We start from the raw sequence: 15,018 nt of genomic DNA on the forward strand, positions 1-15,018 counted from the left end.
ATATGAAATAAAGTTTAATTATTTAATTGAAATAAATTAGTGAACTTGGAAAAAACAAATTGTGAATCATACGATGGGATATCGCTTGGGAAGCTATATAACATATATTTGAAGATAATGTATCATAATATAGTATTGATGTCGATTTGATAATAAGAAAATGAACTACTATAATTATACTCAATGAAACAAAGTGTAATTAATTGATAGAATTAGATTAGTGACATTTTTAAAAATAAAGTGAATCATATGATGGGAAATAGATCGAAAAAATAAATAACTTATACTTTATTAAACGTGATATTATAATAAGAAAATGAACTACTACAGTGTGAGTAATGATAAGAAAATTAAAAGAAAAAAAATCAAACAATTGGATTTTGCTTGGAAAACTATGTAACATATACTTTGTTTGAATATATTATAATAAAATATTATAATCATATGATAATAACTAAATATATTATTATTTAGTTATGATAATAACTAAATAAACCACTATTGTGTGATTAACAAAGTTGAAATAATTATACTCAATTAAATAAAAATAAATTATTTGAAATTAATTAGTGAATTTGGAAATAAAATTAACATATAAAACTATTTAACATATACCTAAGGGAAATACAATGTTTTATTGTACACAATTAAACGCGATATGCCAATAAGACAATGATCTTCTATAGTGTATGTAATGAAGTCGATATAACTATTTGTTATAAAATTATGAGTTATTAATTAATTTAAGTTAAATTAGTGAATATAATAAATAAATAAAATAAAGTGAAATGATTCATACGATTGAATTTCGGCCGCGACACTATTTAACATATACTTGGATGAGAAAGAATGTATTATACGATGACATTTTGCAATGTATTGAAATTAATTAGTGAATTTGGAAATTAAAAAAATAAATAAAATGTTATTTTTCAAATAGGTGTATTGAAATGCATATACTTTATTTGAATTGTTAGGTCTGGAGGGTCTCGAATAGGTGTATGGGGGGGCGGGAATACATCTATAGGCTATTTTTCAAAAAAGAAACTTTAGATACAAACTGACTCAACCTTTTTAGTGAAAGACAAGGTTGACAATTGATATTGAATACTCTTCAGTAAAGAGTTATCAATTAAGTCAAAGACTTTAACTGATACACGTAAGGCTTTAGTCGAGTTTGTTAAACAAAGAGATGTTATGAATCTTACTGACTATCTGAAGATAGATCAGTTAGACTAATAACACACGCAGCGGAAAACTTTTGTTTTGAAATAGCCTGTGATATTAATCACATTGTCACCAGTTAAGTTTCTCTTTGCAATTAATCAGTTTTTAGTTTAGGAAAGTAAGAGCACAAGTAAGAAGGTAAACAATGAAAGTTGTAAATGACACATAGATTTTTACGTGGTTCCGAAAACACTTCCTACATCAACGATCGGTTGATCAGACCAACAATTTCAATGGACATGTGCTTACGGGTGCACAGCAAACCGATGCATGTGCTTACGGGTGCACAGCAAACCTGAACGTGTGTTTACGGGTGCACAACAAACCAAAACAACTGAAGAGCCTATCTTCAGTACTAACACACTGGGTTGGATTTCTCACTCCTAGCGCACACTGGGCACTAAGATCTCACGGAGACAGAACACTGGTCTGAACTCCTTTTCGACACAAACTCTCAATTCGTCCGTTGAAAAGAGGTTTGAAAACTTGCCAACTAAACCACAAAGAATTGCAGTCAGTTTTACCTAGGCTTTGGATATACAATATTTGCCTAAGTTCTAATAGAATGTATGTAATCAGCAATGACTGATTTTTGGCTTTGTTATTCTCTTCTTCGATTCAAACTTTGGAGAAGCTTGGTTTTGCTGAGTAACGAATTCGGCAACGTTTCAGATTATGTTCTTGAATCGGTGAAGATTGAAGTGATCATCGGGCGCAATTTTTAGGAGACGTCTTGAATAGATCCGTTGGCAGAGATGGTCTTCAAGATTTCTTCCGTTAGAGAGTAATTTGAACTTGGGCTGATGCTTCAATCTTCGAGGTTCCTTGTTTGGTGAGAACGACTACTTTGAAGAGCAGAAGATTGGACATCACTGAAAAGGTAATCACCAAAAGGAATGGCCTCTGCAGAGAAAGGATGATCTTGAGATCTCTGCATTTAATGCGGCTGTACTTCTGGAGTGTGTGACTTCCTTTAAATTTTAGAGGTTCAGTCCGAGGAAGAATGTTTAACTGATACTTGACTTTAGTATCAGTTCACTGAATCCATGTGGAGCGCATTAAGTAATCAGTCGAAACTGATCATTCGACTGATAAGTCAAATATCAGTATTTGACTTTGCCTTAATCGTTACATCAATCGACATGTTCAGTCTTCAGTCTTCGGTCTTCGGTCGTTCGTTCTTCAGTCTTCAGTCTTCAGAACAACAACTAAAACAGAAAAAGAACTCTAACACTTGAGTTCGAACAGTTCTAGTCTATTACAAGTGAAACCTATTGATTTTGGCATCATCAAAATTAGGATTAGGATATTTCATTAAGTTCCCAACACAAATTATGTTTCAAGCCCTAGCACATATGCAGAAGATGTACAGCTTCGTATACTAGTCAATCCATATTTCAAATCTAGGCTCATATGCAGAAGGTGTGCAGCTTCGTATGCTAGTTAATTCATATTTCACACATCTAGGCACATATGCAGAAGGTGTGAAGCTTCCAAGATAATATCAAATTCCCACATTCCATCAAAGATAATATAAGTCATGACTGTGCTCAAGTGTTAAAGTAGAATATTTCCCAAATCCTTATCATGCTTACATGCTTCGATGAAATGCCAAAGCAGAGTTACCCGCCCTGCCAGAGCAGAGCTCAACCCGCCTTGCCAGAGCAGAGCTACCCGCCCTGAGCAGAGCTGCCCGCCCTGCCAGAGCAGAGCTGCCCACACTGCCAGAGCAGAGCTCCTTGCCCTGCCAGAGCAGAGCTGCCCACACTGCCAGAGCAGAGCTCCTCGCCCTGCCAGAGCAGAGCTGCCCGCCCTGGCAAAACTAATCCATTTCACACCCACAAATAAGGCAAGCATATACAATGAAAAATAACATACGGGTTGTGCTGAAAACTCGACTTCACGATCAGAAACTTGCTTGAGTCACCTCCTCGCGGCCTGAATTTTCCTTCTGTTGTTGAACTTGCTTTTGAGAAAAATGCAAGTAAAGAACAACGTTGATTCATAAAAATAATCATAATGCGCAGATCCTTCTTCCCAAAACCAATTCGATTCAATGAATACCATTACGTAGACTAATAAATAGATAATCTATATTAGTAAGAACAATAGATTTTGTTGCCGCCAGAAATCAACAAAATATACTTGTTTTCATTAAAACCAGATTCACACAATTCTACGCACTTTATAGATACATCAACGAATTTCGACGGGCTAAATAAATACCTCTACGTAGAAAGAGAGCAGAAACTTCAACTTACCAACCGGTAGAGCAGTGGAGAAAGAAAGCAGAACAGGAGAAAGAAAGCAGAACCGATGAGAATAGTTCACGTTAAAGATATAAAAATAATTATACACCTTTTTATAGATGAAATATAAGATTGTCAATTTGACAAAGAATTCTACATTTGATAGGATTTATCTAAGAATTTGAGATTTATCTAAGAATTTGAGTCTATCTATAATTTGTTAATAATTGTGATGTTGATCAAATACATATTAATAATTAAAATTAAGAAAAAGAGTGCAGCAGCTCGAGTTTGACGGGGTTTTTTTGTTGCTAGATTGAGATTTGTGGTATGCTTTGGGTGTGGTTTGGGGTTCGGCAGGAGGTGCTTGATGGCGCGATGCTTGACTCGGCCCCATGCAGCCATGATTGGGATATAATTAAGAGTCGAAATTTAAAATGCCCCATCTCTTATGTTTTTTTTGAAAAAATGCCCTCTTTTACTATACAAAGCAATTCATGCCCTAATTGTGTGAACCACCGAAAATGTCCTTTGAATGTGATGGTTGTGCATTGTTTTCCACAAAAGGTCTTGCACATCTATGACAAAGTCTTACAAAAGTTGTTAAAGTGTAAGAAAAACATCAATGTCATTAATTAAAGATTGAAATCGGTCAAACAAGTGTTGGAAAAAGTGAAAGACTAAAACAAAAAATAATATTTATTTTTTTTGGAATTAAAATCGAAGGTTTTAGAAGTAAATCGTAGGCTAATTAATCAATGGAAAATAAATACTAAAAATTAACACAATCGATATTAGCACTCAAAACACACAATGGAATAAAAAAAAATGTGTCCGACCGGAAAAAATGAGTGTCCGATCGGACACAAAGTTTCACCGGCCGGATACTTTTTTTTTCCGGTCGGATAGATTATTGTTTGGTTCCATTGTATGTTTTGAGTGCTAATATCGATTGTGTTAATTTTTAGTATTTATATACCATTGATTAATTAGTCTACGATTTACTTTTAAAACCTTCAATTAATGGACATAATTTTTTTTTTTAAATTGATGATAAACGACAAATATGATGTGAAATAGCCTTGCCAGTAAAGTATTCATGTCAAACACTCTAATTTCATTGAAATTCACGTGAAATGAAGGAATCTTTGTTTATATATGAGATCTAGACGGATACACTTCATTGCAAAGTAAAAAAACACTCAAACTCAATAGAAATTATAATATTTTTCAAGTGGTGAAGCTATTATTTGTGAATTCTCTCATCCGAATGTTTAAAGGTATGTCATTTTACGTTTAAAATGTAATTTAAGTTGGTTATTGCTTATTTTCAATGTTTTGTTTGATCCTATATGCTTATGTGAATTATTAACATATTATAGCACACTTTATGATTTAAATCTACGTTTGAAGGAAATACATGTGAATTAGAGCACATTCTATCATGTTTTAAGGTATTAATTAGTAATTATTACTTACATTTTAGTTATATACATATATATTGTTACATAACTCATGTTAATATGCTCGAAAATCATGTGTCCGCCCAGACAAGTGTCTTGAAAATATGTCCAGTCGTGTGTCATTACATATTATGTAATACACGATCGGACATATTTCCTCGGAAACTTCCCCGGACGGACATATATTTTTCGAGTGTATTAACATGTTATATGTTGTATTTTTACATTTTATTCCCTTTACATCATATATTTATTTATTTATTATTTTTTCTGTAGATGAATGAATATGTGAGATACTTTGTGGTTAATTATGGAGGTGCCTTCAATGGTTATGAGTACATAGGCGGCTCTTCTTAGAGTTTGCATATTTTCGGAGATACAATAGCCACTACGGTGTACATGATAAATTACCTGATGTTGGAGAATTTATTGAGCACTTATTACAGCTTGTAGTATTTGACGAAGAGATTAAATGACAGGGTATACAGTAAAAATCTTCTTATCGATGACAATGATTTGCTTCAGTTGTTGGTGTCCCAGCCACATTTTCCTGAGATTTATATTGTCGAAGACGATTATAGTGGATGAGTGTATGTTCCTTCGTTCGATCTCCCTCAATCTTCCACATATGGAGGTGAATCTAGTGCAATATTCGAAGGTGGGGACGGATTGGAAGCAATCCAAAGATATGCTTATTTAGACCTATCAACCGGAGATTCACCGGCGCAAGAAATTGTTGAACCGTCGGTCACTTGGGGTAATCATCAGTCAACGGGTTGGCCTTCATGGGATGAGCCAAATTCGTACGATTATGATCACCTAACAACTGATCGTTGTTGGGGTCGAGCTGATGATCAATATATAGACGAGCCTCAGTTTGTGGAGAATGCTGGTAATGTAGATGAAGATTATGTTCCATCGTCTGAAGCCGAGACTGATACAAGCGCCTCTGAAGACTTGTCGGAGCCAGAGAACGTGAGAAGGGCGGGGATTGAATATGCAGGTTGACAGAATTTGCAGATCAATGACGATGATGACGAACAGGTTCCTGGAGCAGATGAACTAGCTAATTGTTTAGTTCCGATTATCCCGTTGGACGTTGCAGCGGCACTTGTGGATATTGAAGATTATCAACTACTAACTCGGGAGTTGTCAAAGAATTCTTATTTCAATAGCAAAGATGATTTGATCGTTGCAATCGGTCTGTGGAACATGAAGCAGGGCAAGGAATTTTCTGTCACCAAATCAGACAGCAGACGGATTTACTTCAAATGCAAGCATTCAGATACGTGCCCCTTCAAGCTCAATGCATCGTCTCAAGATGGATCCATTTGGGGAGTGTATAAGTTCACCAATGAGCACTCATGCGACGGTGATCTAGGGCGCGTAGCGCGAATAAAGGCCCTCGCAAAAGTCGTTGCAGCATATTTAGCATAGAAAATAATGATGATTGTGAGATCTTGAAGCCGAAGGCCATCCAGTTGGAGCTGCGACGTGAGTTTAGCGTACAGATCAAGTACGATGTTACATTGCGAGCCCGTAATCGAGCGACTGAGATGGTTTATGGTCGACATGATCAGTCCTTCGAGATGCTGCCTAAGTACTTATACATGTTGAGACAATCCAATCCCGGTTTGTTGGTGGAGTGGGAAGTCGACACTGATGGCCGATTCAAACACTTATTTGTTGCTCTTGCAGCTTCGGCTAGTTGTTTCATGTTCAGCTTACGGCCAGTAATTGTCGTCGACGACACACACTTGAAGGGCAAGAATAGGGGTGTTTTGTTTGTTGCAGTGACGAAGGACGGCAATGAGAGTTTATTCTCACTCGCGTATGGTGTTGGCCCGAAAGAGAACGATGAATCGTGGATGTATTTCATGTCGCGCATTCGACGTGTTTATGGGCAAGCCAATCCACTTTTGATTGTCTTTGATCAACATATCTCCATTGCCAATGCTATTAGGAATGAGTTACCAAATGCCACCCACGGCCTATGCTACTACCATTTGCAAAATAACCTGAAGCATTACGGTAAGGCAGTGGTAGAGGTGTATCGACAAGCTGCATTGCGTACGAGAAATCTGACTTCACTAGGGCTATGAACGCCCTAAATGCGACACAGTCCTATGCCTGTACGACGCTGCAGTTTTATGACATCAAATGTTGCTGAAGCTTTTAATATCAGATTGTTGTGGGCAAGAAGACTTCCTATCTGCTCAATGTTAGAGGCAATCAGACTTGTTATTGAGAAATGGTTCAGCGAGCGACTAAGAGCTGCACAACAAAACGAGGAAGTTTTGACTGATGAGGCCGACAAAAAGGTAGCTATTGAAGTCCAAAAAAGTCGTCGATACATTGCACAAAGGTTGAGTGGCCGGAAGTATAAGGTGCAAACTGCTGACAGAAGCTTTAAGGTGGATCTGGAGAAGAAAAAATGCGAATGTCGAGCATTTCAGCTAGACCAACTGCCCTGTTCCCATTCAATCGCTGCAATAAGCTACGAGCATTATTTCTAAGGCGAGTTCATTGAAATGTAAATATGTTCTAATGTTCGTTATATTGATTATTGTCGGAGGTTATTTTTATAGTGAGATAGGTGATACGATCGCGGAGTATGTAGACTCTTACTACACGAAAGAATTTCTTATCGATACTTACTCTGGCGAAGTTAATAATCTCCCGCCGAGACACCAGTGGTGGGTTCTTGAGTACATCGCTGAGAGAGTTGTATTACCTCTGATTGTAAAAGGTCATCGGGGCGCCCAAAAGAAGGTAGACATCGAGGTGGTGGTGAAGGCAGCAGCACACAAGCAGATGAGTCTTCTAGTTACAGGCGTCGTAAACCAAAGAAGTGCAGCATCTGCCATGAAGAAGGACAGAGCAAGAGAACGTGCGCTGGCAGGGCGACTGAGCCTAGAGAGTAGTGGTTTGTATTTGTGTGTTGTAACAGTTAATGATATTGATTGAATTATCTTATTCTTCGATAAGCTGAAATGATTAACTGGAAATAAAGTTCGTTGAATAACCAAATAAACCACACATGAATATAACAATATACAACACTATGTAAAACCAAGTCTAGTGAATCGGGCCTTCGCAGTTTCACACAATTCAAATATAGATCTAGCAATCTTGCTCCTATATGCCCTCACGTTTCTATTACCCCATTCAATAGATGGAGAGCCAGATATCAGTCGTTCAGCATGCATGCAGGCAGATGAAAGGCCCGCAGCTGACAGCGTCCTGCTGCTAAAACTGAACCTCCGGTGGAGCAAACTTTGCTGTCATAAATGGCCACTTCTCCTTTGCCACTGTCGAATCAATGGATGTGTGGTCTAGCCACATCGACAACTGAAGGACACGCGGCAACAATTTCAGAATAGGTAGTAGTTCACCAACTCGAGCACTTTGGTGTTGAACACTACGATTGCGGAATACTGGGTCATACACCTCGCAAACGGCTTCGTCCAATCGAATCCGACATAGGAGAAAATGGTGGCCAACTATGACTGGAATGAGAACCTATGACAAACCACAATGAATTGATTTGAAACTCTGATAAATTACAAATGATTAATGACAAATAATTGTTTAATATATCTTTAATCATTACCTGTGAGGCATTCATCCATCCGGTTTGACCAGGAGCAAGTTCATGGCTCGGAAGTGCTTTTCCACGTACAGCGGAGATCCAGTCTATTTCAGGCTCCCAACCCTCAGCTATTCCTGTATGTGTCAATACATGCCACTCCCTGGGAGTAAACTCACTTCCTGCCCACTTCACCAATAAAGCTTCCCACTCTTTCTTGATGTATATTTACAGATCAAATAAGTAATTAATAATTTATATCCGCACCAATGAAAACATATAAATAATGAAAGTTTACTTACAAACCAATCCGTGTCTACTATGACTGTGTTATTCATATTTACGTCATCAAGTAAATCCCCAAAATCTCTTAATCTATGTCTCAAGGTCAAAAAATACAAGTCAACATCTTGCAACAAAGTTAAAATCAGAAAGTTAGTAGAAAATAATTTAACAAAGTTAAAATCAATAGATTATTTACCCCAGTTGTGAATTCCTGTCTGACATTATCCACCCGCGCGAAGTCGTCGTACATCCGCAAACCACCACTGGTCCTGACATACACCTCACCACCCTTACCAGCTCGACAGTTAGCCACCCACTTCTCATAAGTGTCATTGTAGTGTTGTGTCACTGGACGTGGCTCTGGGCTATTAACCCAAGGCGATCTCCGAAAGTTAGACGGACGTCTCACCCTCCAGCTGCGACGCGGTGGTTGCTCTGCCGGTGGTGGCTCTGCCTTGGGCTGCTCTGTCCTATACTCCGGTCGCAGGAATGGGGAAGAGGCATGAGGGTAGGCATAGGTCGACCAGTCAAAATTCTGCATAGCCGGTGTGTAGTCGCTCTGACCCTGTTGCATGGCCTGCCACTGCGCGTTGTAATCCCGGGTCTCTGCTGGGTGAGAATCATAATCTGAAGGGCGTGTATCATAATGCAGGGTCTCTGGATGGCGTGGTTCCTCATCGCGGGGGTCGTCGTCGCAGGAACGTGAAGCGTCGGGCCCTGAAGCGCTGGGATCAGCTCTGTTCTTTGGAGGAGACCGTCGCTGGTAATCATCAGGGGAGTCAGACCCTCGAAAATGTTTGCTCTTGCCCCTATCCTTTTTGCCCTTGCCCTTCAGTTTATCCATGAATTTGCCGAAGAACTTCTTCATCTCCTGACGGATCGTCTTCTTGACCCATTTACGGTCCACCTCACCCTCGCTGGGACTGGATACAGGCCGAGATTCCGCTCTACGATGAAGAAGTATGCGGTGCTGGGCGCTTTCCCGGATCTACTGAATGACGAGCCTGCTCGTGGGGTTGAGCATCCCTCACAGGGCCCCGAACACTCTGACTGCGAGTCATGCGAGGTTGTCTAGGTACATCCTCCTCGTCCCCGCGCTCCTCCACAACACGGGCTCTGGTGTGTTGTGGAAATTGGACACCCCGAGCTAATGGGTTCTCGGGGTATTTGAAGCTCACCGAGAGTTCGCCCGGTGTCAGCGCTGATATGAAGTAGTTACTCGCCATCTCGTGCTCATTGGGGTCCAGACCCAGGACACCACCCTAGAAAGCAACATAGATAATATCTTAGAACATAAGTAAAACCAGTAACGGTGAAACACTAAATCTGAAATAACTGATTACCTGTCCCTCAAATAGATCTCGCAAACCGTGAAGCCGGTGCTTACCCCTGAAATTCCATCTCAAACATCGAGGGTGCGCTGTCGGATCACCACTAGATGCTGCCACCATCTGTCCGAAGCCTGGGACGCGCTCCAATGCCCAGACATATAAAGCCCACGAAGGACAGTAGAAGTGATACTTCTCGCCGGTTCCTATCTCTGTCGTATAATGGCATAACATCTTATATGAATACGCGCCCCAGGGGAATCTATCAAATGCATCCAGATCATCCACCAACACCCAAAGCCACGGCTGTACCCGCGTATCCAACCCAAGAACAATGGGGCGAGCCACACACACGAGGACAGCACGAAGGTACAGGCTCCCATCCTCATCATCCACTCGACGATCCAAATTGCACACGCGTTTAATGAGCGCCTGTATGGTCATGGTTCGCCCACCGCAGAATCGTCGGTATGCCTCCACGCGACTACAGTCGTGTTGTAATGTCGCATCGAACATCGTTGGATCGAAATTGAGCCCAGTCACTAATGCATAGTCCGCTGCTGAAAATCTGACTCGTGGTCCGCAGAGAAAGAAGCACATCTCATCGTCTTCTGACACAGTCTGCCTCGATACAATCTGGTGCAATGCTCTATTGCTCTTCATGTCGGGTCTCCAATCAGTGAAATGCCCAAAACATGACCCAGCCGGTGAAGAGCAATAGAGCATTGCACCAGATTGTATCGAGGTAGATTGTGTCAGAAGACGATGAGATGTGCTTCTTTCTGTGCGGAGCACGAGTCAGATTTTCAGCAGCGGACTACGCATTAGTGACTGGGCTCAATTTCGGTCCAACGATGTTCGATGCGACATTACAGCACGACTGCAGTCGCGTGGAGGCATACCGACGATTCTGCGGTGGGCGAACCATGACCATACAAGCGCTCATTAAACGCGTGTGCAATTTGGATCGTCGAGTGGATGATGAGGATGAGAGCCTGTACCTTCGTGCTGTCCTCGTGTGTGTGGCTCACGCCATTGTTATTGGGTTGGATACGCGGGTACAGCCGTGGCTTTGGGTGTTGGTGGATGATCTGGATGCATTTGATAGATTCCCCTGGGGCGCGTATTCATATAAGATGTTATGCCATTATATGACATAGATAGGAACCGGCGAGAAGTATCACTTCTACTGTCCTTCGTGGGCTTTATATGTCTGGGCATTGGAGCGCGTCCCGGGCTTCGGACAGATGGTGGCAGCATCTAGTGGTGATCCGACAGCGCACCCTCGATGTTTAAGATGGAATTTAAGGGGTAAGCCCCGGCTTCACGGTTTTCGAGATCTATTTGAGGGACAGGTAATCAGTTATTTCAGATTTAGTGTTTCACCGTTTCTGGTTTTACTTATGTTCTAAGATATTATATATGTTGCTTTCTAGGGTGGTGTCCTGGGTCTGGACCCCGATGAGCACGAGATGACGAGTAACTGCTTCATATCAGTGCTGACACCGGGCGAACTCTCGGTGAGCTTCAAATCCCCCGAGAACCCATTAGCTCGGGGTGTCCAATTTCCACAGCACACCAAAGCCCGTGTTGTGGAGGAGCGCGAGGACGAGGAGGATGTACCTAGACAACCTCGTATGACTCGTAGTCAGAGTGTTCGGGGCCCTGTGAGGGATGCTCAACCCCACGAGCCGGCTCGTCATTTAGTAGATCCGGGAAAGCGCCCAGCGCCGCATACTTCTTCATCGTCGAGCGGATCTCGGCCTGTATCCAGTCCCAGCGAGGGTGAGGTGGACCGTAAATGGGTCAAGAAGACGATCCGTCAGGAGATGAAGAAGTTCTTCGGCAAATTCATGGATAAACTGAAGGGCAAGGGTAAAAAGGATAGGGGCAAGAGCAAACATTTTCGAGGGTCTGACTCCCCTCCCCTGATGATTACCAGCGACGGTCTCCTCCAAAGAACAGAGCTGATCCCAGCGCTTCAGGGCCCGACGCTTCACGTCCCTGCGACGACGACCCCCGCGATGAGGAACCACGCCATCCAGAGACCCTGCATTATGATACACGCCCTTCAGATTATGATTCTCACCCAGCAGAGACCCGGGATTACAACGCGCAGTGGCAGGCCATGCAACAGGGTCAGAGCGACTACGGCTATGCAGAATTTTGACTGGTCGACCTATGTCTACCCTCATGCCTCTTCCCCATTCCTGCGACCGGAGTATAGGACAGAGCAGCCGATATACTTTGCTGAGTCGCTCACTTCTCTTGTGCCATATGAGTGGGGACAGTCTTGTTCTGCAGGGCCGGCTCAGACGGAGGAGCCTGAGCCACATGAGAGCAGCCATCGCGTCGTAGCCGGAGGGTGAGACGTCCGTCTAACTTTCGGAGATCGCCTTGGGTTAATAGCCCAGAGCCACGTCCAGTGACACAACACTGCAATGACACTTATGAGAAGTGGGTGGCTAATTGTCGAGCTGGTAAGGGTGGTGAGGTGTATGTCAGGACCAGTGGTGGTTTGCGGGTGTACGACGACTTCGCGCGGGTGGAGAATGTCAGACAGGAATTCACAACTAGGGTAAATAATCTATTGATTTTAACTTTGTTAAATTATTTTCTACTAACTTTCTCATTTTAACTTTGTTGCAGGATGTTGACTTGTATTATTTGACCTTGAGACATAGACTTAGAGATTCTGGGGATTTACTTGATGACGCAAATATGAATAACACAGTCATAGTAGACACGGATTGGTTTATAAGGAAACTTTCATTATTTATATGTTTTCATTGGTGCGGATATAAATTATTAATTACTTATTTGATCTGTAGATATACCTCAAGAAAGAGTGGGAAGCTTTATTGGTGAAGTGGGCATGAAGTGAGTTTACTCCCAGGGAGTGGCATGTATTGACGCATACAGGAATAGCTGAGGGTTGGGAGCCTGAGATAGACTGGATCTCCGCTGTACGTGAAAAAGCACTTCCGGGCCATGAACTTGCTCCTGGTCAAACCGGATGGATGAATGCCTCACAGGTAATGATTAAAGATATATTAAACAATTATTTGTCATTAATTATTTGTGATTTATCAGAGTTTCAAATCAATTCATTGTAGTTTGTCATAGGTTCTCATGCCAGTCATAGTTGGCCACCATTTTCCCTATGTCGGATTCGGTTGGGCGAAGCCGTTTGCGAGGTGTATGACCCAGTATTCCACAATCTTGGTGTTCAACATCAAAGTGCTCGAGTTGGTTAACTACTACCTATTCTGAGATTATTGCCGCGTGTCCTTCAGTTGTCGATGTGGCTAGACCACACATCCATTAATTCGATAGTGGCAAAGGAGAAGTGGCCAATTATGACGGCGGAGTTTGCTCCACCGGAGGTTCAGTTTCAGCAGCAGGACGCTGTCAGCTGCGGGCCTTTCATCTGCCTGCATGCATGCTGAACGACTGATATCTGGCTCTCCATCCATTGAGTGGGGTAATAGAAACGTGAGGGCATATAGGAGCAAGATTGCTAGATCTATATTTGGATTGTGTGAAACTGCGAAGGCCTGATTCACTAGACTTGGTTTTACATAGTGTTGTATATTGTTATATTCATGTGTGGTTTATTTGGTTATTCAACGAACTTTATTTCCAGTTAATCATTTCAGCTTATCGAAGAATAAGATAATTCAATCAATATCATTAACTGTTACAACACACAAATACAAACCACTACTCCCTAGGCTCAGTCGCCCTGCCAGCGCACGTTCTCTTGCTCTGTCCTTCTTCATGGCAGATGCTGCACTTCTTTGGTTTACGACGCCTAATACTAGAAGACTCATCTGCTTGTGTGCTCCTGCCTTCACCACCACCTCGATGTTTACCTTCTTTTGGGCCCCCCGATTGACCTTTTATAATCAGAGGTAATACAACACTCTCAGCGATGTACTCAGGAACCAACCACTGGTGTCTCGGCGGGAGATTATTAACTTCGTCAGAGTAAGTATCGATAAGAAATTCATTCTTGTAGTAAGAGTCTACATACTCCGCGATCGTATCACCTGCCTCACTATAAAAACAACCTCCGACAATAATCAATATAACGAACATTAGAACATATTTACATTTCAATGAACCCGCCTTAGAAATAATGCTCGTACCTTATTGCAGCGATTGAATGAGAACAGGGCAGTTGGTCTAGCTGAAATGCTCGACATTCGCATTTTTTCTTCTCCAGATCCACCTTAAAGCTTCTGTCAGCAGTTTGCACCTTATACTTCCGGCCACTCAACCTTTGTGCAGTGTATCGACGACTTTTTTGGACTTCAATTGCTACCCTTTTACCGGGCTCAGCAGTCAAGACTTTCTCGTTTTGTTGTGCAGCCCTTAGTCGCTCGCTGAACAATTTCTCAATAACAAGTCTGATTGCCTCTAACATTGAGCAGATAGGAAGTCTTCTTGCCCACAACAATCTGGCATTAAAAGCTTCAGCAACATTTGATGTCATAAAACTGTAGCGTCGCACAGGCATAGGACACATCGAACGAGCTCACTTTTCCGGTCCAATCCCCATTAGTTTATCGTACGCGGCTCTCTTCATGACCTTTAGGGCGTTCATAGCCCTAGTGAAGTCAGATTTCTCGTACGCAATGCAGCTTGTCGATACACCTCTACCACTGCCTTACCATAATGCTTCAGGTTATTTTGCAAATGGTAGTAGCATAGGCCGTGGGTGGCATTTGGTAACTCATTCCTGATAGCATTGGCAATGGAGATATGTTGATCAGAGACAATCAAAAGTGGATTGGCTTGCCCATAAACACGTCGAATGCGCGACATGAAATACATCCACGATTCATCGTTCTCTTTCGGGCCAACACCATACG

General features: G+C 41.8%; 3 protein-coding genes across 3 annotated transcripts; 2 read left to right on the top strand and 1 right to left on the bottom strand.

Annotated features, from left to right (window-relative positions):
* The first annotated feature begins 7,050 nt into the window (after positions 1–7,050).
* Positions 7,051–7,906, top strand: LOC131008061 (uncharacterized). The gene is made up of 2 exons (XM_057934962.1): positions 7,051–7,411; positions 7,515–7,906. The coding sequence occupies exons 1-2, from the start codon at positions 7,051–7,053 to the stop codon at positions 7,904–7,906; spliced, it is 753 nt and encodes a 250-aa protein (XP_057790945.1).
* Positions 7,907–11,584: 3,678 nt separating this feature from the next.
* LOC131011389 (uncharacterized) lies at positions 11,585–12,964 on the top strand. Its single transcript, XM_057939198.1, has 2 exons — positions 11,585–12,719; positions 12,791–12,964. Exon 1 carries the CDS (start codon positions 11,614–11,616, stop codon positions 12,508–12,510), a length of 897 nt encoding a protein of 298 aa, XP_057795181.1. The 5' UTR covers positions 11,585–11,613; the 3' UTR covers positions 12,511–12,719; positions 12,791–12,964.
* Positions 12,965–13,754: 790 nt separating this feature from the next.
* Positions 13,755–14,672, bottom strand: LOC131011390 (uncharacterized). The gene is made up of 2 exons (XM_057939199.1): positions 14,293–14,672; positions 13,755–14,201 (listed from the first exon to the last, which is right to left on the bottom strand). The coding sequence occupies exons 1-2, from the start codon at positions 14,670–14,672 to the stop codon at positions 13,865–13,867; spliced, it is 717 nt and encodes a 238-aa protein (XP_057795182.1). The 3' UTR covers positions 13,755–13,864.
* Between the last annotated feature and the right edge of the window lie 346 nt (positions 14,673–15,018).

The sequence above is a fragment of the Salvia miltiorrhiza genome, chromosome 2 (genome assembly GCF_028751815.1).
Source record: "Salvia miltiorrhiza cultivar Shanhuang (shh) chromosome 2, IMPLAD_Smil_shh, whole genome shotgun sequence".
Classification (NCBI taxonomy): domain Eukaryota; kingdom Viridiplantae; phylum Streptophyta; class Magnoliopsida; order Lamiales; family Lamiaceae; genus Salvia; species Salvia miltiorrhiza.

Excerpts from the sequence above, each read along its gene's own strand:
- LOC131011390 (XM_057939199.1), bottom strand. The coding sequence starts at position 14,672 with ATGTGTCCTATGCCTGTGCGACGCTACAGTTTTATGACATCAAATGTT. Across the intron at positions 14,202-14,292 it reads CATTCAATCGCTGCAATAAG|TGAGGCAGGTGATACGATCG; the intron begins GTACGAGCATTA and ends TTGTTTTTATAG.
- LOC131011389 (XM_057939198.1), top strand. The coding sequence starts at position 11,614 with ATGACGAGTAACTGCTTCATATCAGTGCTGACACCGGGCGAACTCTCG.
- LOC131008061 (XM_057934962.1), top strand. The coding sequence starts at position 7,051 with ATGCGACACAGTCCTATGCCTGTACGACGCTGCAGTTTTATGACATCA. Across the intron at positions 7,412-7,514 it reads TCAGCTAGACCAACTGCCCT|GTTATTTTTATAGTGAGATA; the intron begins GTTCCCATTCAA and ends TTATTGTCGGAG.